At 36.5% G+C, this 21,792-nt stretch overlaps 1 protein-coding gene across 1 annotated transcript in view; it reads right to left on the reverse strand.

Moving 5' to 3' along the window:
- LOC121520234 (sodium channel protein type 4 subunit alpha B-like) overlaps window positions 1–20,434 on the reverse strand; it is a 72,346-nt gene extending 51,912 nt beyond the window's left edge. The window contains exons 1-4 of the mRNA XM_041803609.1: window positions 20,224–20,434; window positions 5,832–5,996; window positions 5,202–5,337; window positions 1,825–1,943 (exon numbers count right to left, since the gene is read on the reverse strand). Coding sequence (XP_041659543.1) covers window positions 1,825–1,943; window positions 5,202–5,337; window positions 5,832–5,956 — 380 coding nt within the window. The 5' untranslated portion in view covers window positions 5,957–5,996; window positions 20,224–20,434. The remainder of the gene's footprint in view (window positions 1–1,824; window positions 1,944–5,201; window positions 5,338–5,831; window positions 5,997–20,223) is intronic.
- Window positions 20,435–21,792: the final 1,358 nt, after the last annotated feature.

The raw sequence follows: 21,792 nt of genomic DNA on the forward strand, positions 1-21,792 counted from the left end.
TGAATAATACTGTATAGCTATTAGGATAAACCATCACGGTGCGTGCCAATGGTATTAAACCTATAGTGAATGCAGATTACAGAAAATGTAAGTCAGTTCCACTCTACATTAAATCAAGAGAGCGATATTATAGTTTTAATGGATGAATGAACAATGAAGGATCTGATGACTGTTAACTTTGAAAGACAAGTAAATCATTAAACTGTTAAAACATTTGATGATCAAATCCTTTGAAAGTTGGAAGAATAATCATCTGAGAAGAAGTGCTTTTCTCGATAAAATCTCACTTAGAGTTGAAATAAAACAGTCAATAGGACTCTCAAAATGCAGATCAGAGCTGTTGTAATTCACAGAATTAATAATTCATTAATGCAATTCAAGGAGATAATCAATCAATAGCTGTTATTGTAATCTTTGACGGAGAGGAAATCCAGTAGAAAGATCCACTCCTGCATGTAAAGTACGAACGGGCTGTCTGAGAACTAATAGGCAGCCGTCACATGATTTGAAATCTCCTTGCTCTTATTTCATTTCAGAGATTAAAAGAGGGATATCAGGGGATTTGTTTTGCGATGCCAGAGAGGGCCATCACAAAGCTGTTTCAAAAATGGGACTATGGAAAAATCCAATAGAAACCTACAGGGGAAAACAGTAAATATGAGAAATTGGCTTATCTGCCAGCATAAGGTAAAAGGAGTGGGAGCTGAATGCTTTCCACAGCATGCGACAAAAATGTAGCGTAAACTTTTCACAGTGCTTTTTCTAATCAGAATGGTTCACAGTCTAATACTCATCATCACAGATGTCAGGGCTCTCATATTAATACTTTCAATTGTTTTTGTTGGAGGGGTTTCATCAGCCACAGGAACAACTTGTACCGATTACTCACTTTTTTAAAAATCTGTTTGCTTTGTTGAACTTCAGTATAAATAAACTTTAGTTCAAGCTTCATTTTTAAGATGACTTTGAGACTGTGATGTTGTTCAATTGCCAAATATATTTCCTTCAATTTACAATTCCCTTCCAATAACTTCTTCGTCTTTACTCAGTTATTTTCATTTACATAAAGTTATCTATTTTTTATTTTGCATTGCTGCAATTCTTAATGCATTACTCATTGCTCAGTTAATTGCTCGTTGCTCAGTGTATTGCTGCATTGCTCAGTTAACTGCTCATTGCTCAGTGTATTGCTGCATTGCTCAATGTATTGCTCATTGAATAAAATGGAGCTTGTGTTTAAATATAATTTGCAACTGACACATGTGTTTTATCTTCATGAATTTCAGTGATTTGTTGTTATCTGTGAAGGGTTGAGGTACAAATAATTAACTGCCCAATTAGATGATTTTTCATATGCTCTGTGTTTAGTATTATGCTCTACTATGATTTATATTTCAATATATTATTTTTGATCAATGTCATGTCTTTTTATGCACCTAATATCAGAAACACACATTTGATTATCTAGAACCCATTAATATCTCTACCAATGAATGTATTTGATACATAGCTTTCTTGCCTTACATCATTTTAATTTTCAAAGATTTATTTACTGAGTATTTTTACTGCTGTTGTTTCATTTGCTCTGATGACTTTTTGCTGTAACACCACTGATGCAGAGTTTAGTATTAATAACATTTTTTTCCCTTTCCTTTTTTTATAGCATTTTCTGTGTTTAGACACAAATACTTTGTCACAAAACTTAAATAACTCTCAGTTTAAAGTGGCACGAAAAAAAAAATATGGTCATTCCATTTAACATGTCAAACAGTTCACATTTCTTTGGTCAACAGAAACACATTCTTGGTATCATAAAAAGGATATGAATGGACTAAAACTTTTATGGCTACAGTTCTGATGAAGTGAAAAGGAGTAAATATGTAAAGTGCAGATGTGGAGCTGAATCTGAAGATGGCTTTCCCTTTGTTTAGTACTATAAAAGTCTGCAAAGAAAACAGAAAAACAGAAATCATTAGTACCAGAATGAACTTGTTAAATAAAACATTGTCGATTGTCATTAGAATTGAACTACATTTCCCACATAAATGATCCACTCAATTTTTGTTTTTATTTCTGCAGAGAAACCTGACAGCAGTCCTAAGCTTCAGTTCAGGGATGAAAACATTGCTGCTGTTCTGTTGAGTCTACCACTCTGTCTACCATCTGTGTTGACTTCCACCACAAGCACTTCTGCCTCAAAGAAAGCAGTGAACACACACACACGCAACAGGCCAGGCCAGTTGCGATAATGGAGGCAACTCCAAAGCGGGCTGAACCTTTCCCCAACAGATGTGGCATTTATTTAAATATTTTTTCGTCTTTGGTTAATCCTCCCATCCAGCAGCGCATCACATGCCAAAACAAAGAGACCCTGAGAATGACTGCCACGTCCTTTTTCATCTCTCTGTAAGCGGCCCATTAATGGGCAGCAGCCTGATCTACTCTGCAAATCAAAACTTGCTAATCCTATTTCTGTGTCCACAAGAGATCTAAAGAGATGCAGTCGTTCTCCTCTCATCTCAGAGAGCTGCTCAAAAAACACCACACGGTGAATTCAGTGAAAACCTCAGCTGATGGTGAGGATCACTGTCATATCATGTTCACAAATCCAGATGTGACATAAACAGGCAGGAAGATGTATCAGTAAACAAGTATAGAATAAAATCTCTGACATGACTTAAAGGCAGATAAAGAACACCAGTCACCAGTTTTAAATTCATCAATTCAACACATTTACAGTAATCTCAGTATGTTTGCCTTTGCTTGATGTTATTATTCTCCTTATTTCTACTTGGCATTCAAAGATGATTTTTTAAGTCCTGTGCCCACTAACACCATTCTTTGTGCTGGCTACATGGTGGAAAGAACTTGTCTCTGACGTCACTGTACAAAGGGCAATTGGTTAGAAAGTGCAGCTGTATTTCCACCTCCTGTTGGCTGCAGTGGGTGCACGGTCTTTCCTTTTTAGGGACCCAGCTTTGTCTGTGGTGTCCTCTCTTGATGGCAAAGTTGTGTTCATTAAGTCTGTACAAGGTCAAACATTTACTCAGCTGTAGATCAGTAACAGTGCTTACGTTTTCTGCAACTACATATTCCCTATTAAGGGAATAGCATTCCAGTTTGCTTTGTTTTTTGGCCAATTCTTGGTCAAAGAGTCTTACTTTTCTTTTAAAGTGTATGTTTTCAAGGTCTAGAGCTGCTGCTGATAGCAGCTATTTTATATTTTAATCCTATTGTGACTCTTCAGATTACAATGTTGTTTTGTTTAAGTCACATTTTATATTTTATTTCACTCTAGTTTTAGGTGACAAAAACTCCAAAACAGTTTAGTCCAGTTTAAGTCGATAAAAAGTCCTTAAATTTTAGTCTTTACTTTGAGTCCAAACATTATTTTCTTTTAAGTGATTTGGATTACTAGCCAAATTTTTAATATCAATGCAAAACACACAACAAAACACACAAAACACACAGTAATACATTACCAATACTTTAGTTACTTTAAATTATCCTAAAGAAAACACAATATTCTATACTCAATCTCTGTTTGTGTTTTGACAGATTATTCTCACAGAAGAGAAATATGGATTTTGAATGTCCAACAGTCAAGAACTAACATTTAGTCTCCTTTCAGAGTCTTCTTGAAGAAAATAAAACTGACTTTTCATCAGAGTTTTTATCAACAAAGATCAGTTTTGACAAGTCTTAGTACCGTCTTCCTCATGGGAAAATGGTAGTCAGCAAATATCTTTAGTCATAGTTTTAGTCGACAAAAGTAACTGATTCTTTTACAGGAGGTACATACAGATGTTTCTGTGCCATAATGCAGTCCTGCTGACACTCTGGATTTGAACATACAGTACAAAAAGCATCGATAAAGGCATAAGGTTGGTGCCTATAGTGTGTGAATACACATTACATTACAGTAGAGGCAACTACACACATTACTTCACGCATGTACAAACACATACAGTGCTGTTCTGCTTCACAAGCTCAGATGTTTTAAATTGCTAACCCAATGCCCCATTACGCCTATTACTACCTCTGATAGCAAGTTAGGAGCAGAACGACCCCCATGCCTTTGTGCATTACACATTGCACATGAGGTGTAACAAGGGCATAAATATTCTTCCTTTAAGTGACAGTCTGTAAGGGCCTATAGTTTTTGGGGGGGAGGGTCACTGAATGAAATACAACAAATAAAGAATACAGACAATATGGTCACTACTGATGTGAGTGAAAGTGCAATAGCACAACTTTTGTAACCTAGCAACAGCTCGCACTGGTGAGACGCATTCTGGAATTGAAGTAGGTGCTGTCAGCACAAAGAAGTAAAAATCCTTATGTGGACACAGGCCTTAATCCTAGAACCCACAATGACTCATAAAATCCACAGTCCCTGTTGTCTGTGTAAATGTTAACCAAAGTTAAGCTGCAGATCTTTTAAGGAAAAAAAATATTTTACTGTGGAATTAAATGTAGCTCTCCACTGTGGCTCATAAAAAAGAGAGGAGAGTTTTATATGAATGGTTCCCCTTGTATTTGTCTGATAGGACTTTTTTCTGTTGGCACCATCAAAAGTAACGGTTTCCTCTTGTCTGCTCAGAGGAAATGCAGTGCACCCCAGGGCATTATCCAAGGTCCTGCTCTTTTGAGAGGCATCTGGCTGCAGACCTCTGTGGTGGGGTCTTTTGGGCTCATCTGTTGCAGACCTCTACAGTGGGGTGACCTTGACTGTGGGGCGGGAATTGATGTACAGTTAGTTTGTGGTGTGTTATTTTTAACCCAACCCTAACCTTTAGGGTTAATGTGCCTAACCCCAAATGTACGGAAAATGTGCATCATTCTGATTCGGGCTTGGGTAATGTACATCACAGATGCTCTTGGTTCTTTTCTCTATCTTGTGGAGTTGTCACGATACCAAACTTTTATATTTGATAGGATACTAGTGAAAATCAAATGATACTACTAAGTGTTTTGGTACCATGGCAACAAGTGACACCCAAAACTAGAAATGTTCCAGTACCATTTTTTGCTTCCTGATACCAATTCTGATACTAGAGTGTTAGGTGTAAGCCAATACTGAGTACGAATCTGATACCAGTATAAACTTTCTAAGTAAGCTGAATAAGAGTTGCACTATTGAACACTTCAACCACCATCTAACCCACTAAACAAACTCACAAACACAAAGATGCACTCACCCTCTGGTTCTTGTAGTAAAACGGATCGATGTCCTCCAGTGGCACTCCGATGAGTTCTGTAGGGATGTCACCAAAGATTCGTGGCAACTGCTTGCCTGCCTCCAGGTCGGCCCTGGGTTTAGGTGGCTCTGCGTTCCTATGAGAGTCATGGCAACAAGGTTATTATAGTGAAAAGTAGCCTGTTTGAATATGTTTTAAAATGTATGATGTTCACTTAGCCCTGACATATACAGTGCTTAACAAATTTATTAGACCAACTGTGATATTTGTCTCAAAGACCATCCAGCATCATGAAGCGCTTTAATGTGGACTCTTTCATTTTTCAGTGAGCTCTCCACGTTTTACCATTTTGAACAGGAATGAGGGATTTCAAACTGAATTCACCCAAATTTGAGCCAGCTCACTGGGCTTCTCAGAAAAGTCAGAAATGAATCAAGCATAACATTCAATATATATATAAATAAACTAACACTAAAACTAATAAAAAAGTGAAGCATTTTTGCAAAACAGAAATTGCCAAACTAACAAACCAGCAGTAAAAACAAATTAAAACTAAACTGAAATTGAAAACAGAAAGTGAAAATGAAATACGAAGAAAAACTAATGAAAAAAATCCCAAACTATCATAACCTTGAATGGCAATCCTTGGCATTCTTGGCCTGCTCCTCCGCAATCCGCTGCTCCAGCGCAGCCATGGATTCGCGAGTGAACCGCCGCAAGCCATCAGGACCCGTTGGTAACAGCATGGCTGCCATCTTTTCATCCTGATTCTCCTGTACTAGTATTTACTTACAGCTGGAAGAGGGAAGGTGAGGGATGAAGACAGAGCAGAGATGGAAAAAGTGAAACAACAGGTAAATGTTTGAGTCCATATGCAGATCAGCTCAATTCACAACTCAGTAGTTTTTAAATCCAACTTTTAGCGTTTAACTCTGAAAGTCACAATATGTGTAAAAGTTGGAGTGCTAACTCATTAACATTATTTATCTGTTGTTTAAAAGGCAGTCAGCAGCATTATATAGCTACAGTATGTCTTGTTCAGAGAGTAATGAAGTGCTATGTGATGTAAAGGTTCTTAACTGGTCCAGCCATAGGACCCACCACCTACTGTATTTTGAATTAGGGACCCAAATTTCAGATTTTTTCTTAAACTCATTGAACAAAAAAATGCTGAAATTTGGACCTTGGAAGGAACAAAACAAAAGGCTGAACAAAGAGACCGGCTTATGCTTTGAGAGGACATGCATGCAAACATTTTTATTTTACTATGTTTCACCATTATAACACTTTTTGTTTTTTGTTTTTTTTTTTAATATGACAAGAAATTAACAAATTACCATATAAAAAAATAGCTTTTTTGAAAATATTTCCATCCAAGATGTCAGGATAAATAAGTGATGATCTCAAGAAAACAATCAGATTTGACTCATTTTCTTGCAAAATAAAGTACATTCATAGACTTCTGCCTAGGGCTTCAATGACAGAGGTATTTTGCCTCCAGAGGACTGTATTTAGTACAGAAAGGAAGTAAACAGCGTGTGTATGTTCAGTTATCAAAACAAAAGGGGATTAGCATCAGGAGGTCCACCATCAGTTTTCTATATGGACCTCCACCACATCTGGGGAACAAGCTAGTTCTAAGAATCTACATTGTGAGAAAGGATATCATAGTTTGACCTTTGATTAGTTTTTTATTTCTATTTTATTTTGACTTTTCGTTTTCAATTTTAGTTAGTAGTAACAGCTGGTTGTTAGTTTGGATTTTATTTTGTGAAAATGTTTTGCTTTAGTAGGCTATAGTTTAAATTATTTTTAATGTTAGTTTTAGGTCTTTTTCAGTCATATGGGATACTTGCTAGGTGTGAGATCCAATAGAGCCAGAAAAGAATAATCATCATTTAATTTAGCAAAAAACTAAAAATAGGCTTTTATTTATTCAAATTTGATATCTGAAAACAACTCAAGACTTACAATTACCATTAGTCTTGACAAATCAGACCAAGCCATTTCATTCTTCGAGGCCTGGGTGGTTGAGGAAGAGTTGGGTAGTCCAACACATCGTCTTTAATGCTACAGGTAAATTGTTAAGTTGATTTGGTTATTTGAGATATGATTAAGTGTAAACACAGGCTATTTACTTGTATGTGTGTACAAACTAGGGATGGACAATTAATCAAAATTTAGATTATATTGTAATATGTTCTACTAAAATTTTCAAACTGGAGACACTGCAAAATTCCTTTGAGCTGAAATGTTTTTTTAAACACAGGTTTTAAACAATTTTTGAGGACGATGTTCTACTATACACATCTTGCAAATGTTCAAAGTGTTATTTTTTCCTACAATAATTTGCAAAATCCTTCCTTCTTTGTTTTTGTATGTTAGCCTTAAGAAATGAAAAAGACAGAAAATCATCATTCCCATCATGCAACATTTCATGTTGAATTTGCAATGAGTCAAAATAATAGTTTTAAAAAGATGGGCAGAGTAATGCTGAGTAATGTGAGAAATACATAGGAACCTAAAAAATAACTGCATATTAAATCACAATTTGGGAGAAAAATATATTGGAATAGTAGAAAAAAAATCACAATTACATTATCTTCCCAGATCGTTCAGCCCTAACACAAATTTAATACCACTCCTGCATAAGTCCACAAATCAGTGTTCCAGTGTCTATTTTAATCATAAAGACCAAAAAAAAAACAAGAATGCTGTTTAGGAAAAGAATCAATTGAGAAGTTTTGCAGTGAACATCTCATCCAAAACATAAATTATCATGCCTGAGACAAATCATAAAAAGATGATCAGTAAGTCATTACACTTGTGTGACTAAAACTTAGGATAATTTCTCCCCATATTGATTTTTTTTTATTAAGGTTAGTTTTATAAGCACACAATAGTTTTAGTAAGTTTTCATTTTGTAAAGTTTCTTTTTGATTCTAGTTTCAGTTAGCAAATAAAAAATATGTACATTTTTGTTTTAGTTATCTATAGTAACCTTGTGTCTGACTGAGAGTGTCAGTTTCTTGTCTTATGCCCAGTTAAAGATGGTACAAAATATTTGCACAAGAAGAGGCAGGCTCAGAGGATTTCTTTATTAATATTCTGGTCTTACCTGCAGCTGAATCAGAATCAGCTTTATTGGCCAAAGACAAGGAGGTTGACTTTGTTGATGGGTAAGCACACTTGACCGATAAACTTGATTATATCTGATTCTGAATCAGCTGTTGGTAAGACTAGAATATTGGTAAAGGAATCCTCTGAGCCTGCCTCTTTTTACTTTGTTTTTATGATACCAACATTAAAAGGTGATTTTACCAAAATAATATTGTTCCACCTTCCCAAAGCCAAAATATGTTCCTTAATGCATGTTCAAGTCAGCCTAAGGCCTTTCTGTATGAAGTTTACATGTTCTCCCCCACGCATGGTTGTGTTCTCTAAGGGTCCAAGACATGCTGGTTAGGTTATCTGGTGACTCTAAAATGCCTGTAGTGCCACTGTGAATATGAGTGTAACTGCTTGTTTGTCTCTATTATCCAAGTGACTGGCCAAGGGTGTACCCCACTTCTTGCCCAGTGACAGCTAGGATCAGCCACAGCCCCCTTAGACCTCAAATGTAACAAGCACTGTAGACACTGGATGAACTGTTGGATGTCCAAGCTTCAATGTGGGCAGTTTTATCATTTCCTTTCTTAATCAAGGGAATGGGAAGCAAGTACCACAAAAGTAGTGGGTTTTGATCAGGATTTTCTCTTAGCACTACATCTAGGTGTTAAAGATAAAAAGATTATATTCTATACATCTGTGTAGATTAAACATGTAGGCTACTTACACCATAAAATTAGTTTGGTTTAACCTTGTCTCTATAGAATATCTAAAAAATGTACAAGGTCAGATTAACATTAACCCAGCAGTTCACCCCAGGAACAGAGAACTTATAATGGTGGCATGTTATTTATCAAGGGCACACGTATGCGGGTCTCCTTCACTGAAACTCTCTCATGTTTTCCAATTCTAAACATTGAGTAATTGCGATGTATAAAGGCTTAATTCAAAAGCTGGATGCCATCTGACACTCTGATTGGAAGATGGCACAGAGGGAGGTCCAGAGAAACATTATAAATGTGTTTTACCCTTACCACTGACCACGGCTTCCTGTTATCCAACTGTTTGTGTCAAACTAGGCCAGCTGAGTCAGAGGGATTAAGTCCAAAGGCTGTAGCCCTGACCAAGGGGGAGCACAAGCACTGATTTGGGATCACAGTCACTTGTTGGTTTCCTCAGCTGAACTCAAGAAAATTGCAGTGCATGGGCACGTGCCTGCCATCTTCCTTTCAAATGTAATTTTTCACCCAAACCAACCCCTTAAAGCCAAAATGTCTGACAGTCTCTCTCACCAAACTGAAAAAAGTGTCAAGAGTCAAAATATGAGCTAACGCAGGCATTTTTGGAACTTCAGGGCACTGTGACAAACTACTATGCATATTTTAATTGTTGATATATGATTTTTTGTTATCATTCATACAGTCTGAAACTAAAAGAAAAATATCAAGGCTAAGCCATATTTAAAATCAACCTGACACATTTCACTGAGTTACACTTGGGACTTAAAGCACCGGATTCTTCTTGAAACTGAAGGACATTGCTTAAATTGTTTGACTGCTATAAAAACTGTGAGCCGATCATGCCATAAGGTATTTCTTTATTCTCCCTGGATTAACCCATCAAGCCCAAACTGACTTATTGTGACTTTTTAAGTAAGTCATTACCAAACTCTTATATACACTGCATCCATATATCTAAGCCATATTTACTTTTTTTATTTGTAGTCAGGTTTCAGTAATGTTGACCCAAGTCTACAGCTGTTGACACTGTTTTGGTCCCATTATATATGGGAATAACTCCTAAACTCCAGTATAACTCCTGAATTCTAGCTTCTAAATGCTGTATTTACGTGGAGTAGCTTGATTGATCTGTTTGTATGCTGTTTGTGTGGCAGGTTTGTTGGTTTAAGTCAAGCAGAAACCTCTCATGTTAAAAAAGAAGCCAAGGAGGAAGGGCAAAAAGCTTAAGAGCCAACCAAGGAAGTCCCATTATCACAAGGTCCATGTTTACAGCCTGGTTAAAACACTTTGGGACTCTGTAGATCATCTCTTTGTGCGCAAATGTGTGCCATGGCTTAATTTTTTAATGAGTCATCTGTTTTTATTATATTAAGGTATAGTGCTATGCATAAATGTATAACCCATATTCCAAAAAAGTTGGGGTGCTGTGTAAAATGCAAATAAAAAAACAGAATGCAATAATTTGAAAATCTCTTAACTCCATATTTTTTCCACAATCAAAGATTAACTTTTCAGATGTTGAAACTGAGAAATTTCACCATTTTCATAAAAAATATTAGCTCATTTTGAATTTGACAGCAGTAACACATCTCAAAAAAGTAGGGTTGAGGCAACAAAAGGCTGGAAAAGTGGTACTAATGTAAAACAGCTTGAGGAGCATTTTGCAACTAAATTAATTGGCAACAGATCAGAAACATAAACTGGTACAAAAGGAGCAGAAAGATGGGCAGAAGTTCATCAATCTGTGTAAAGAAATGTCAAACATATTCAGAAAAAATGTTCCTTAGTAGAAAAAATTTGGTGCATCAGAAAAGGAAAGCTAGATTCGTACACCAGACAAGAATGGGACAACATTCCTCTCCCAGAACTCTAGCAACTACTCTCCTCACCTCCCAGGTGTTTACAGACTGTTGTTAAAACCAGAGGGAATGCTACACAATGGTAAACACGGTCCTATCCATGCTTGTTTTTTTTTTTTTGTTTTTTTTTACATTTTGCTGTCATTAAATTAAAAGGAGCTCTATTTTTCATGGAACGGTAAAATGTCTCTATTAGATATCTGATATGTTGTCAGTGCCTGATTGTAGAAAAAAATATGGGTTTATTTGCAAATCCCTGTATTCTGTTTTTATCTACATTTTACACAACACCCCAGCTTTTTTGAATAGGAGTTGTACATAATTCAAGGCATGGCTGAGCTAAATAACAGCTGGTCAAGTTGTAGCTGCTTGTGAGAAGGCTTAAAGCCATAAAATTTAGTTGCAGTTTGTTTTTCCAACATTGCCAGGTCCATCATTAGGCCTCAAAATGCTTCTTCAGAAACCAATGAGAGACCACCTGCTTTACATCTGTGTTTTAAAAACATTTTATGATTTCACCAAGATTTTCAGTGAAAGTAGCCCATGGTGCTGCCAATGACAATCATGTGAGAGGTTAAAAGAAACATCTATGGCAATTTGCCAGCTATAAACCCCCCAGAAAATGTCTAAAAGACACAAAAGTAGTTGTGGGAGCAGAGGGGAGCTCAAGAGCCAAAGGCCACATTTTCTGATGGTTTATAACTGTGAAGGATCCCTTTAAATTCATCGTGATCTGTACAAAATATTAAAATAGTTTCAGTGGTATTGCCTGTCAACCTGTCTATGTTTGTTGCCGTGGAAAAGTGACTGGATCTAACTTTTAGTCAATTAAGTAAAAGGAAAAGAGGTGGCCTTAAGTCTGACTTATACTTGTGCATCAAGTCTGCATCCAATGCTGCTTAGCCCATCTTGAACCTCCTTAAAAATTCAGCTTTAGATCAATAAAACACAAATTGCAAGCCAAGGATTGGTTCACAGGGTAGCACTGGGTGCCTGCAGGTGTCTGAGAAATGCATTAGTACAGACATATTGTGTGTACTTTGGTTTGGGATGAATGACTACAGACAATGAACAAATTTGTCAAATCTATTTGCTGGATCTGAAAATATTAGCAGTGCATTTCCACATTTTTGTCCTCTACCTTAACAGACCGAGCAGCTGTGCATTCCCTCTCCTTCACTGTAGCCTCTCTTTTCGTTTTGAATTATAATCAATTGCTGCTTAATATTTATTAGCTCCAGCTCCAACACAAAATGTTCAGTTTAAGTTGCCATGGTTTACTGTACACAGACAAGCAGGAAATGTGGCAACAGGACCTGATTGGTATAAAAACTGCAGTGGTATAAAAATTAATGTGAGCTCGACAGGCAGCCATGATTGTTGATCACTATCCGTGGAGCCAGTTGATGAACTGAACACTGTTGAAGCAGGTTGGGAGAAAAGCAAAAAAAAACACCATTTCCACCTAGAAAAGCTTTCAGTGCAGTTCTTTGCTCTTCTTTTAATTAAGAAATGTTCTCCAGTTCTGATAAAACTGTCTGCGCTCTGGCTAATCACTTCACTTGTCACCATTTTTGACCGGCTTGCAGTACAACTAAACATGCTAGTGAGTTACTGCTTCATTGTCTAGATTGAAGCTTTGCATGATAGTTATGCCTGGTGACAGATTTGGAGTAACCAATTCATCGGCTTTGCAAGGTTAGCATTTACAGGAGCCTGCGAAGAGCAAAGCTGATACTCCATTGAACAAGTATGTATTGCTCATGATGGCATCAGTCACAATGGTGTAGCTACAACATTATTGATTGCAGAAATGTAAACCAGGCTTTAAGCCACATAACAAATAGCTACAACACACATACATCTGTCAGTTACATCAACCATGCCCCTCATCAAGCCAATGTAAAACATAAAAAAATAGATACACAGTCCAAATATGTGTTTTAAAGCAAGCTGTGAATTCTTTCTTCTGTAAAAAAGAGGCGATCTGGTGTTGAATACTGAAGCCAATGCAGAAGTTTAAACACTGCAGTTCTTCTAGTTAGCAATGGAAAACATTACAGAGAAAAGATTTTATAACTTCTATCAACAATAAAAGACTGTATAAAAGATACAGAAGATCAGCTTTGATCATCATACTGGTGTCATTTTATGCATCAAAGGGGTCAATTAAACATTTAGTAATTTAAAGGAGATTTCAAAATATAGTAGTATATACCGATTATTGCAATATAGCCTAAAAGTATTGCAATAATAATTTTAGGCCATATTGTCCAGCTCTAGCTACCGCCATAGCTGAGCTTCAGTAAACCTCTTTAAAACTGTGTAGGTGATGCCACTGAGACTACATTCATGTGTATACAGAGTAGACTATTGCTGTGTATGAAACCACTCCTCTCTACTACATACACAAACATTATCCACTGCATATTAACTGGACTGTTACCGTTTGTTTGCGCCATATCAACTGGTAACCCCTCCAGTTACATTAAGTTAGCAAGTACCAAGCTGGCTTAGCTGGCAGACTGTAAATAGAATTTAATGACGATAAACAAACGCTTAATACTTATTAAATTTAAAAATTATTGACTGTATAAAAACCTTTTACAGCACAGTTACTTTAGTTTTTACACTACTTGTTAGCTGGAATGATCTGCCATTGGATAGACTGAAGAGCCACAATGCATTGTGGGGAAGTTGAGTATGAGCATGAGTATGAGCTCCTGTATCATACTAAAATATGCTACCCAAACTAGCATACATCTTGAGACCTCTCACTTGAAATTGCATATAATGAAATTGGAAATGTACTACTTGCTAAATGTGACTTCATTCTTAGTAAGAATCGCATGAATTAGGTAGGGGCATCAAACTGCTTGCATTGATAGTTCATATATGTGGGGAAATCTAGATTTTGAAAAATGAAAATAAAGATTTTCTTGAGAATTTCTTCCGCTGTACCCTATGGGCTTTACTTGGCCAAGTACAGGACAGACTGGTCAGATACACTGTCAGAATGAGACTCATTAGAATAATTTCTGAACACAAATAGGCCACATCGTCAAGCCCTGATGAGTAATATAAAAGTACGAAGTATCAGGCACAGCCAGTGATTTTAACAAGGGGCTGAATGGGGATTCCTTGGTGTTAGCAACTACCCTCAAGTAGACACTCAAGGAACTACAGTTTTTGCTCCTTTGAATCTTCCTTTGCTTCATTTTTGTTATCTATGGATAAAGAGCTGCTTTTTAGAGATCGTAAACTGTGAAAAAAGAGATAAATATTCTACCAGGGGTAGGAATGAGTGGTAGTACAGTAATATCATATCCTGGGGTAATAAAAATTAGCCAAGGTATTGCTTTACGTTTGTATTAAATTCCTTAAGAATATGTGTTTTTTCCACCAGCAGCACCACCGCCTGTATGTGAAGATGCTCTAAAAGTGATGAAAGAACTCCTGTTAATGTGCACCAGCACATATATACTCACACGCCATGGCTTGGCACAGGGGCAGCATTCTCCAGTAGCGACACCAGGCAAAGTTAACCCATCAAAGGTTTTTAAAAACATTTTTATCTTGACCCATTTTGATGTGAAATGTAGATGAAGTTAAACAGTGCTTGTTGGTTATTTTAGGCGGTGAAGTATTCTGTAACTTTTTATGCGTGAGCTCCTCGGAAAGCAAACCTGTGGCTGGACAGAGCTCACCATCGAAGCGCACCAAAATAAATAGCCTAAGTCCAAGCTTGATCTGTTTAAAAGCACATGGAACACTGCTTCACATTCCAAGAACCTATATGATAACAGTTGATTTTTATTTCTCTTATTACCTTTGGGAGGAAGATAGGGAAGAGGAAAGAAAAGGGAGTAAGTCTGTGTCATAGAAAGAGAGGAAAAAGAGACGAACTTTGTTTGCTTTTTTGTCATGATGTAACTAATTTTACTTGTTAAGTATAAGAGCAATGCTTCAACTATAAATCACATCCAGTGCTCCTGAAAAGTCGCCTTAGAAACATGTTTTTTTTAGACTTGAAGTAATTTGCTAAAGGATTAGATGAAGCGCTTTTGCTGCGTGCTATGCTCACTGTGCTTGTGAATACAAGCTAACAAGTGCTTGTATAATGTGGTTTTTAAAACCCTGGTAAAGTTTGGGGAGAGTATTATGGTATTAGAAAATAAATACCACCCAATCCTACCCAGGTAACTGGATGTGACCAGAGGTGTAGTGCAGGTAAGAATATCAGGGTCATCCTTACTTTTGTCCATACTTTGCGGTATCCTAGGATATCTAGTGACATGAATAGACCTGGCAGCTGTGCTTTTTATGATTTTGCTTCCTTCATCATAATTTAAGAATGAAACTTACAACCTGAAGTCAAGCTGCAGAAGTTGCTGATTGACATACAAATACACAAGGCCTATTCTAAGGTTTACTGCGCAAGAGCAGTCAGTATCGTATGTTGTTTGTCCATTGCTAAAAATGTGGGGCATGAATAAAGAGTATGTGAATGTGAACAAACATGGAAGTCTCCTGGGGGTTATTGAGATGTTAACCTACTAAAAAGAAGATTTTAAGGTCACCTTGTGTCACATTATTATTACTAAAAGAATCAATCTATCCTTCTATCTACATATCCATCTTTTATCAATCTTAAAATCTTAGCAGACAGGGATTTCGACTTTTCTTATCAGAAAACTTTGCTCCTCTGGACTTAAACAAAGCATAAAGACAGTTTAAAGGTAATCTGATCAGAGAGTAAAGCCTCAGTCTAAATAAAGACATTACTAAAAGGCTTTCCACTAAAAAATCCCCCCCTCATTTTAGCCAGTGAGGGATTCTGATATTTTAATAACTGAGAAAGCTTTCCAAAGAGAGGATTACATTTCTATGTTCCCCTTTTGACATAGAAATACCATTGTATCCCTTTCAGGTTGACTAAGCTCTGTGACTTTTCCATCTCCTCCTGTCCTGAAATGCATTGATCCCTTCACACGTCCAGCCAGACGCTAGTTATCTGCTTTCACTTGATCTGCTTATTTGGCCCAGGTTGATCTGAGATCAGCTTGTCTCATACACTGAATCCGGTGCACCACTATTTGCTATCAAAATAAATAGGTTAAGGTCTATTTGCAACGTCACAAAGCAGATAAACAGGTTCAAAGCAATGACATTACGGTTAGGATGAGAACCACAGTCCACAGAGAAACACTGTCACAGTAAAGAAGCTATGACAATGAACTTTATATGACCTAAACTGTATAGAAATAGTATTAATCTACAGTCAAATAGGATGAATATCTGCCTCTGTGCATGCTGGGAAATGGTGGATAAGAATTAGTGAATGCAGAGAGGGGAAAACAAGGTATTTTAGCTGAATGAAATTTAATTCCCATAACAGCCAGATGTGATTTGGTCTTCATCAGTGAGAATAATTATGATAATTAAATGAAAGTAGAGCAGAGCCATGGTCTGGCATGCACCAACACACACACATACACAGACACTCAGTTTTACACATGTGCAAAAAATACTACTGTTTTAGATTTTCATAATGGAGAGAAAAACAAAAAAAAAATAACGAAGCATTAGTCTTTAGTCTAATTTAAAGGCCAGCTGTGGTGTTTGCTTGTATTGCATGACAAATAATAAAATACAGTCTAATATCACTGGATGCAGATCCCACACACATTTTCATTTTATTTTCTACATGAAATTTGCTCTAATCAAACTTGCCTACCCGAAGACAGTGGAAAAAAGAGCAGCTTTTGAGACATTTTGGTAGGATTAAAGCAGTGATAACATGTGATGTAATGTTATAAGTCAATGAATAATGCCTTAGAACGTGGTTCTCAACGAGCCTATCATCATGACCCACCACCACAACCACTCCCTCCTTAATATGAAATTATGACCCCAATTTCTGAGTACTTTGACTCAGTATAATTTACTTAATGAAAAATACAGTTTTGGGCCTTATATGGAATGAAATCTGTGATTAAACAAGCAAAAACAGACATTTTTAAAAAGCACATCATCACAGAAGCCCTGGGTGGAAATATATTTTATCTTAGTGTTTCCCCTACTGGAACCTGACATCCAACAAGTGGAAGAAGATGGATGAATGTTTCCTGTGAAATCATGTCTATTTTGGTTGTTTTCTGGAAATCTTGAGAAATTAACGTGTGATCGTAGAAAAACCAGCTTTGTTATCCGATGACAACAAGACAAATAAACCAAGATTTAGAATAAACAAGCAACATGTACTCATTATTACAGCAAAATGAATTAAAATAAAACATATGGATGTATCTCTGATTAGGGTTTACCATTTACCTCAATGTCTCTTTCAGGTACACATTAGCAACCCACTGAAAATAGCACACCACCCTCTTCTGGGTCTCAAACCACCTGCTGAGAAACACTGCCTTAAAAATGCAGTTTTCTGTGTTTATGGAGGAAACTGTTTTGAGAAAGCACTAACGTGCTACATCTACTTCATGTTGTTTCTAATGTATATCATTTTAACACAGAAGATTATAGAAATAAAGATATATAACTAAAATTAAAGTTGGTAGAATCTTACCTGATATAGTCCATGGACATTGCATCAAATAGTCCCATTATTAAATTCTACCTCTAAACCTTTGGGCTGAAGCTTCAGAACATCATCCATATATTCTAACATGTAGTGCACATTGCATGGTGAAGGAGACATGGTTCCCAGTGTGAAGGGTGCACTCCTGTACTAAATAAATACTTTTTCTTTCAACTAATCTCTTCTTCTTTCTGTCATAACTTGCTTGACATAAATGCTTTTTCTAATATTTCTGATGGTATCTGCAAAGTGAAAAAAAAACCTGATTCTCATTTCAAACTTTACTCCTTTAATTAAACATTAAATTATGAATGGATTCAGAAAAGTGTGCTCTGTCATGCTTTTAAGAGTCAATTTTTAAACTTCCCTGACTGAAATGAAATAATATTTAAACTCTGTTTTGATTTTTTATATGTACAGTAAAGGGAATTTTTGTATCATGCAACTGCATCTGTCACATATGTTAAGTTTACATGAAAAAAGTAGACAGCTTTTGAAATGCATGAGGTATTTTAAATGAGGACCTAACACAATAAAGATGTGCTGTGCTTAAATTTGCATGGGCAAACTCAATGTATTGTACATTTTAGTCTTATAGTTATCACCTAAATACAGCTGCTCATTGTGAAAAATGGGAGTTTAGTCTCTGAACAGAGTTAAAAAAAGATCACAATCACACACAACGTCACAACCCTTCACTACAGCTCCTTTCAGCTCAATGAGGCGTGGTGATTTGGGGGTGAGAGGGCTCATCTGTCAGATAGGTAACATCTTACTGTTGGAAATATTCTGTGGGAAAGTCATTATTATATAGGCAGTCTCAAGGCATAGGCTTCAAGTCTATTATACTTAGTCCCTCTGGATTATCATAATTATTCATTAAATACAGTTTTATCCTTTTGTAACATTTTCCGCAGGCTTCAAAAAAATTTTGGATTAATTTCTAGCATTCACAATTGATTGTTGCCCAACTTCTTGCTCTATCTTCTATCTTCTATATTTAATAATCACTGTATACAATATGTATGTTACAGATGTATAGTTAATAAATTCAATTAGAACATGCATTAAGTAGGCAAACTGATATCTGTTGTGCTTTTCTGTTATCTTTACTGAATTTAACATTTTTGAGTTTCACTTTTGCAGGGTTTAACTTTTTGGAGTTATTTCAAGGCAACAGGACCCCACTAAAAATCTTGAAGTTTATGATGTCTTGGTCTGATTTTGCACTTATGTAGATAGCAGCAGTACCATACCTTCTCAACCCATTTTGGAAGAGCATCATAACCATCTCCAGATATTTTACCATGTCTCTGACCAGGAGTGACTGATAAAGATCAAACAGATATGCTCATTACTGGGCCACAACCATTCTTCTGCCACAAACCAGAATCTTTAATTTATTACTTGTCATTTTACCATACACTGTAACAGCAAATCATTGTTTTAAATTTTCTATAGGGATCTATCTGATTTGGTATGAAGACATTTGAGTGGTTTTTGAGAGGCTTGGACCTTGTTGTAGAGGGCAGACATCCTTTCTGGGGGTTTTCTCTTCTTTTTGATCCTATTTATTCACTTCAAAATACAAGTTAATCACTGAAGGTTACTTTGGAGTTGCACCTTGCATTTAGACGTGTACATCATATTTTAAGCACATCTACAGTGAGTTTGCCTTGATGGTCCCCTAGGCAAATTGTCTAGCTTTGCCTCATAATAAAATCACCCATGACTACATCCATCCATTATCTACCCCACTTATCCCGTTTGGGGTCATGGCTATGACTACAGAGGTCTGTTAATGGTATGGAATGTAAAATACTGATACGTTTATTTCATGTTAATTTGAAGTCATATATCAGTAAAGTTTTCATACATATTTTCTGAGACAGGACATTAAACTTTTTTGACTATGCACATTGCCTTTTGTTATCAGGCTGCGTAGCATGTCTGTGCCTCTCAGAGTGATCGCAGGTGCGCAGTCTGAACTGCTGACCTACATCTGCTACAAAAACCTTTCAATGTAATTGAATCAGATAGCTTAAACAGAAGGTATGGGTCTACGAAATGAGACAGCTGGGGAATTATAGCCATGACTAGGGTAATGATTCTATGAAAGACATGTCCTATTCACTTCTATACTGTGCTGTTTTTATTCTCATTCATTCTGACTGGAAAATTAAGATTCAGGCATCAAAGGAGGAAAATTGAATTGAAATATGCACCACTGCCTAACTTATGGTTATGTAATTTGACAGACATCACATTTAAATCACTTTGGGAGGCCAAGGAACATTGTGAACTACAGTCCTTGACATCATATTTAACAGACTGTTGTCATAGATGGAGATTTGTTGATAAAAGTTAATGCATTTGAATCTTTTTTACATGTATACTGGCTATTTTCAACAAACTGTATAACATTAAATAAATGATTTATTTTTTAACAGGTTTGGGTTTTACATTTGAATAATATTGTATGCTATGGTTTCATTGTGTAAAACTTGTGTTCAAAACCCAAACAATTCCTTGAATGTCTGATTATTATCTATTGTGTCAGTAATTATAGTTGTTATTTTTGTTGCATTTCATTCTTTCTGTAGTAAAACTTTTGTGGAAAAGTAAAAAAGAAATACAGAGTACTAAACCGTCACTAAAGTGAATTATCAAAGCGTTTATGTGTTCAAATTAATCTTAAAAAATGTTTAATAAATACTCACATGTGAAACTCTGAGATTTACTGCGTCATTTCCAGAGTTGAGATGTTCGAGTTTTAGAAGAAGGAACAGCCACTCTCTCCGTGAAAAATCCATGTCTTCTCCTCAGGGTTTATTCGTCATGATGAACAAAAACTCCAACTCAACCGGACAGAAAAAGTGCGCCTTACCACCACAATCCAAAGTTTAGTGATAAAAAACACTTCTAGTCAAGTTCCAGTCGTGTAATCACCTTACGCTGGACATTTTGAAACCTGCCACAGGTGCGACGAACAAGTTGTCCTCTTCCCGTCCAGCCGAGGTGCTCTTCCGCGTTCATCCCACAGAGGTGAGGTCGCGAGCCGTAGAGCTTGCAGAGGATGCTGCTCTGCGCGCGCGTGGGGAGAGGAGAGGAGCACCTCGATTTGCCCTTCAGCAAGAGCGCGAGGGAGGGAGGAAGCTGCTGGACCACAGAGGATTAGCTCTCCTATAGCGGCCCCATGTAGCACTACAATATGACAGAGATGTAGGGAGACAGCCGACGTACAGAATATAAAAAAAAACAAAATGATATACGTACAAGGAAGCCAGCGTAATTACTTTACCCACAGTCCTGTGCGAGAAAGACTTTTTCGTCCACTTGTAAGCTGTTTTACTGTGCAAATCGTGCGATGCCATTAATTCAAGTATTAGCCTGTAACAACCTGGAGTCAAGGTTGAGTTTTTCTGTAGATTGTAACATGCACGCAGACTGCGAGTTAATTAAAAAGAAAACAAAAACAAATGTGAACTTTTGCGTGTTTGTTTTGATCAGGGATTGGACTGATTAATGGTACAGCTACACAACATTTAATTTAAATCCTTAAAGGTCATGGCAAGCACAAGCTGTCAGCTTCTTTACTGAGTTTCCATAGATTAAGGTGGTGGGTTTGGGCGGTGTTGGTATGTTAGTGCGCCCTCTAGTGGCCCTCATTTTTGCACATGCTGACTCAGAAGACACTGAGCGAGTTAACTCTGGTAAATATACCAATATACTCTAGGCAGCAATTTAAGAAAGAAAAAAAAATCTCTCAGTGAAATATAATACTCAAATACAGAACGTTGGATACCTAATACCTTTCTCATTATTACCGTCACTTTCCACCTCTGGAGGATTTGTTTGGATGTTTAGAAGGATTTGCTCAGAAATTTTCAGATATTTTTTAATGGGAATTTTTAGGATGTATTTTTTTAATTTTCTGTAGAGTTTAACTTTTGGGCTATTTGTTTTGAACTTTTTTTTTTGCTATTTTCATGGAAATTTGAGACAATGTTTGGGGGGATAATTTTGAAGTTTTTCATTCATTCATTCTGCCCTATTATGTAATAATCATACTACTAAATGAGACAACTGTGAGAAATTAGCTTACCTCCAATTTTAGTATATGATTTTACTTTAATTTATCTGTTTTCATTTGTTTTTGTTTGTCTTTGTGTTTCTGCTGACACTTGAAATGGCAAGTAAACAATTACAGGAGTTTGCTTGCCTTTTGAGCGTGAGTGTTGCATGGTGAAACAGACACTATTTGACTGCATTTTGTCTTTTCTCTGAGA

The sequence above is a fragment of the Cheilinus undulatus genome, linkage group 13 (assembly GCF_018320785.1).
Source record: "Cheilinus undulatus linkage group 13, ASM1832078v1, whole genome shotgun sequence".
Lineage (NCBI taxonomy): Eukaryota > Metazoa > Chordata > Actinopteri > Labriformes > Labridae > Cheilinus > Cheilinus undulatus.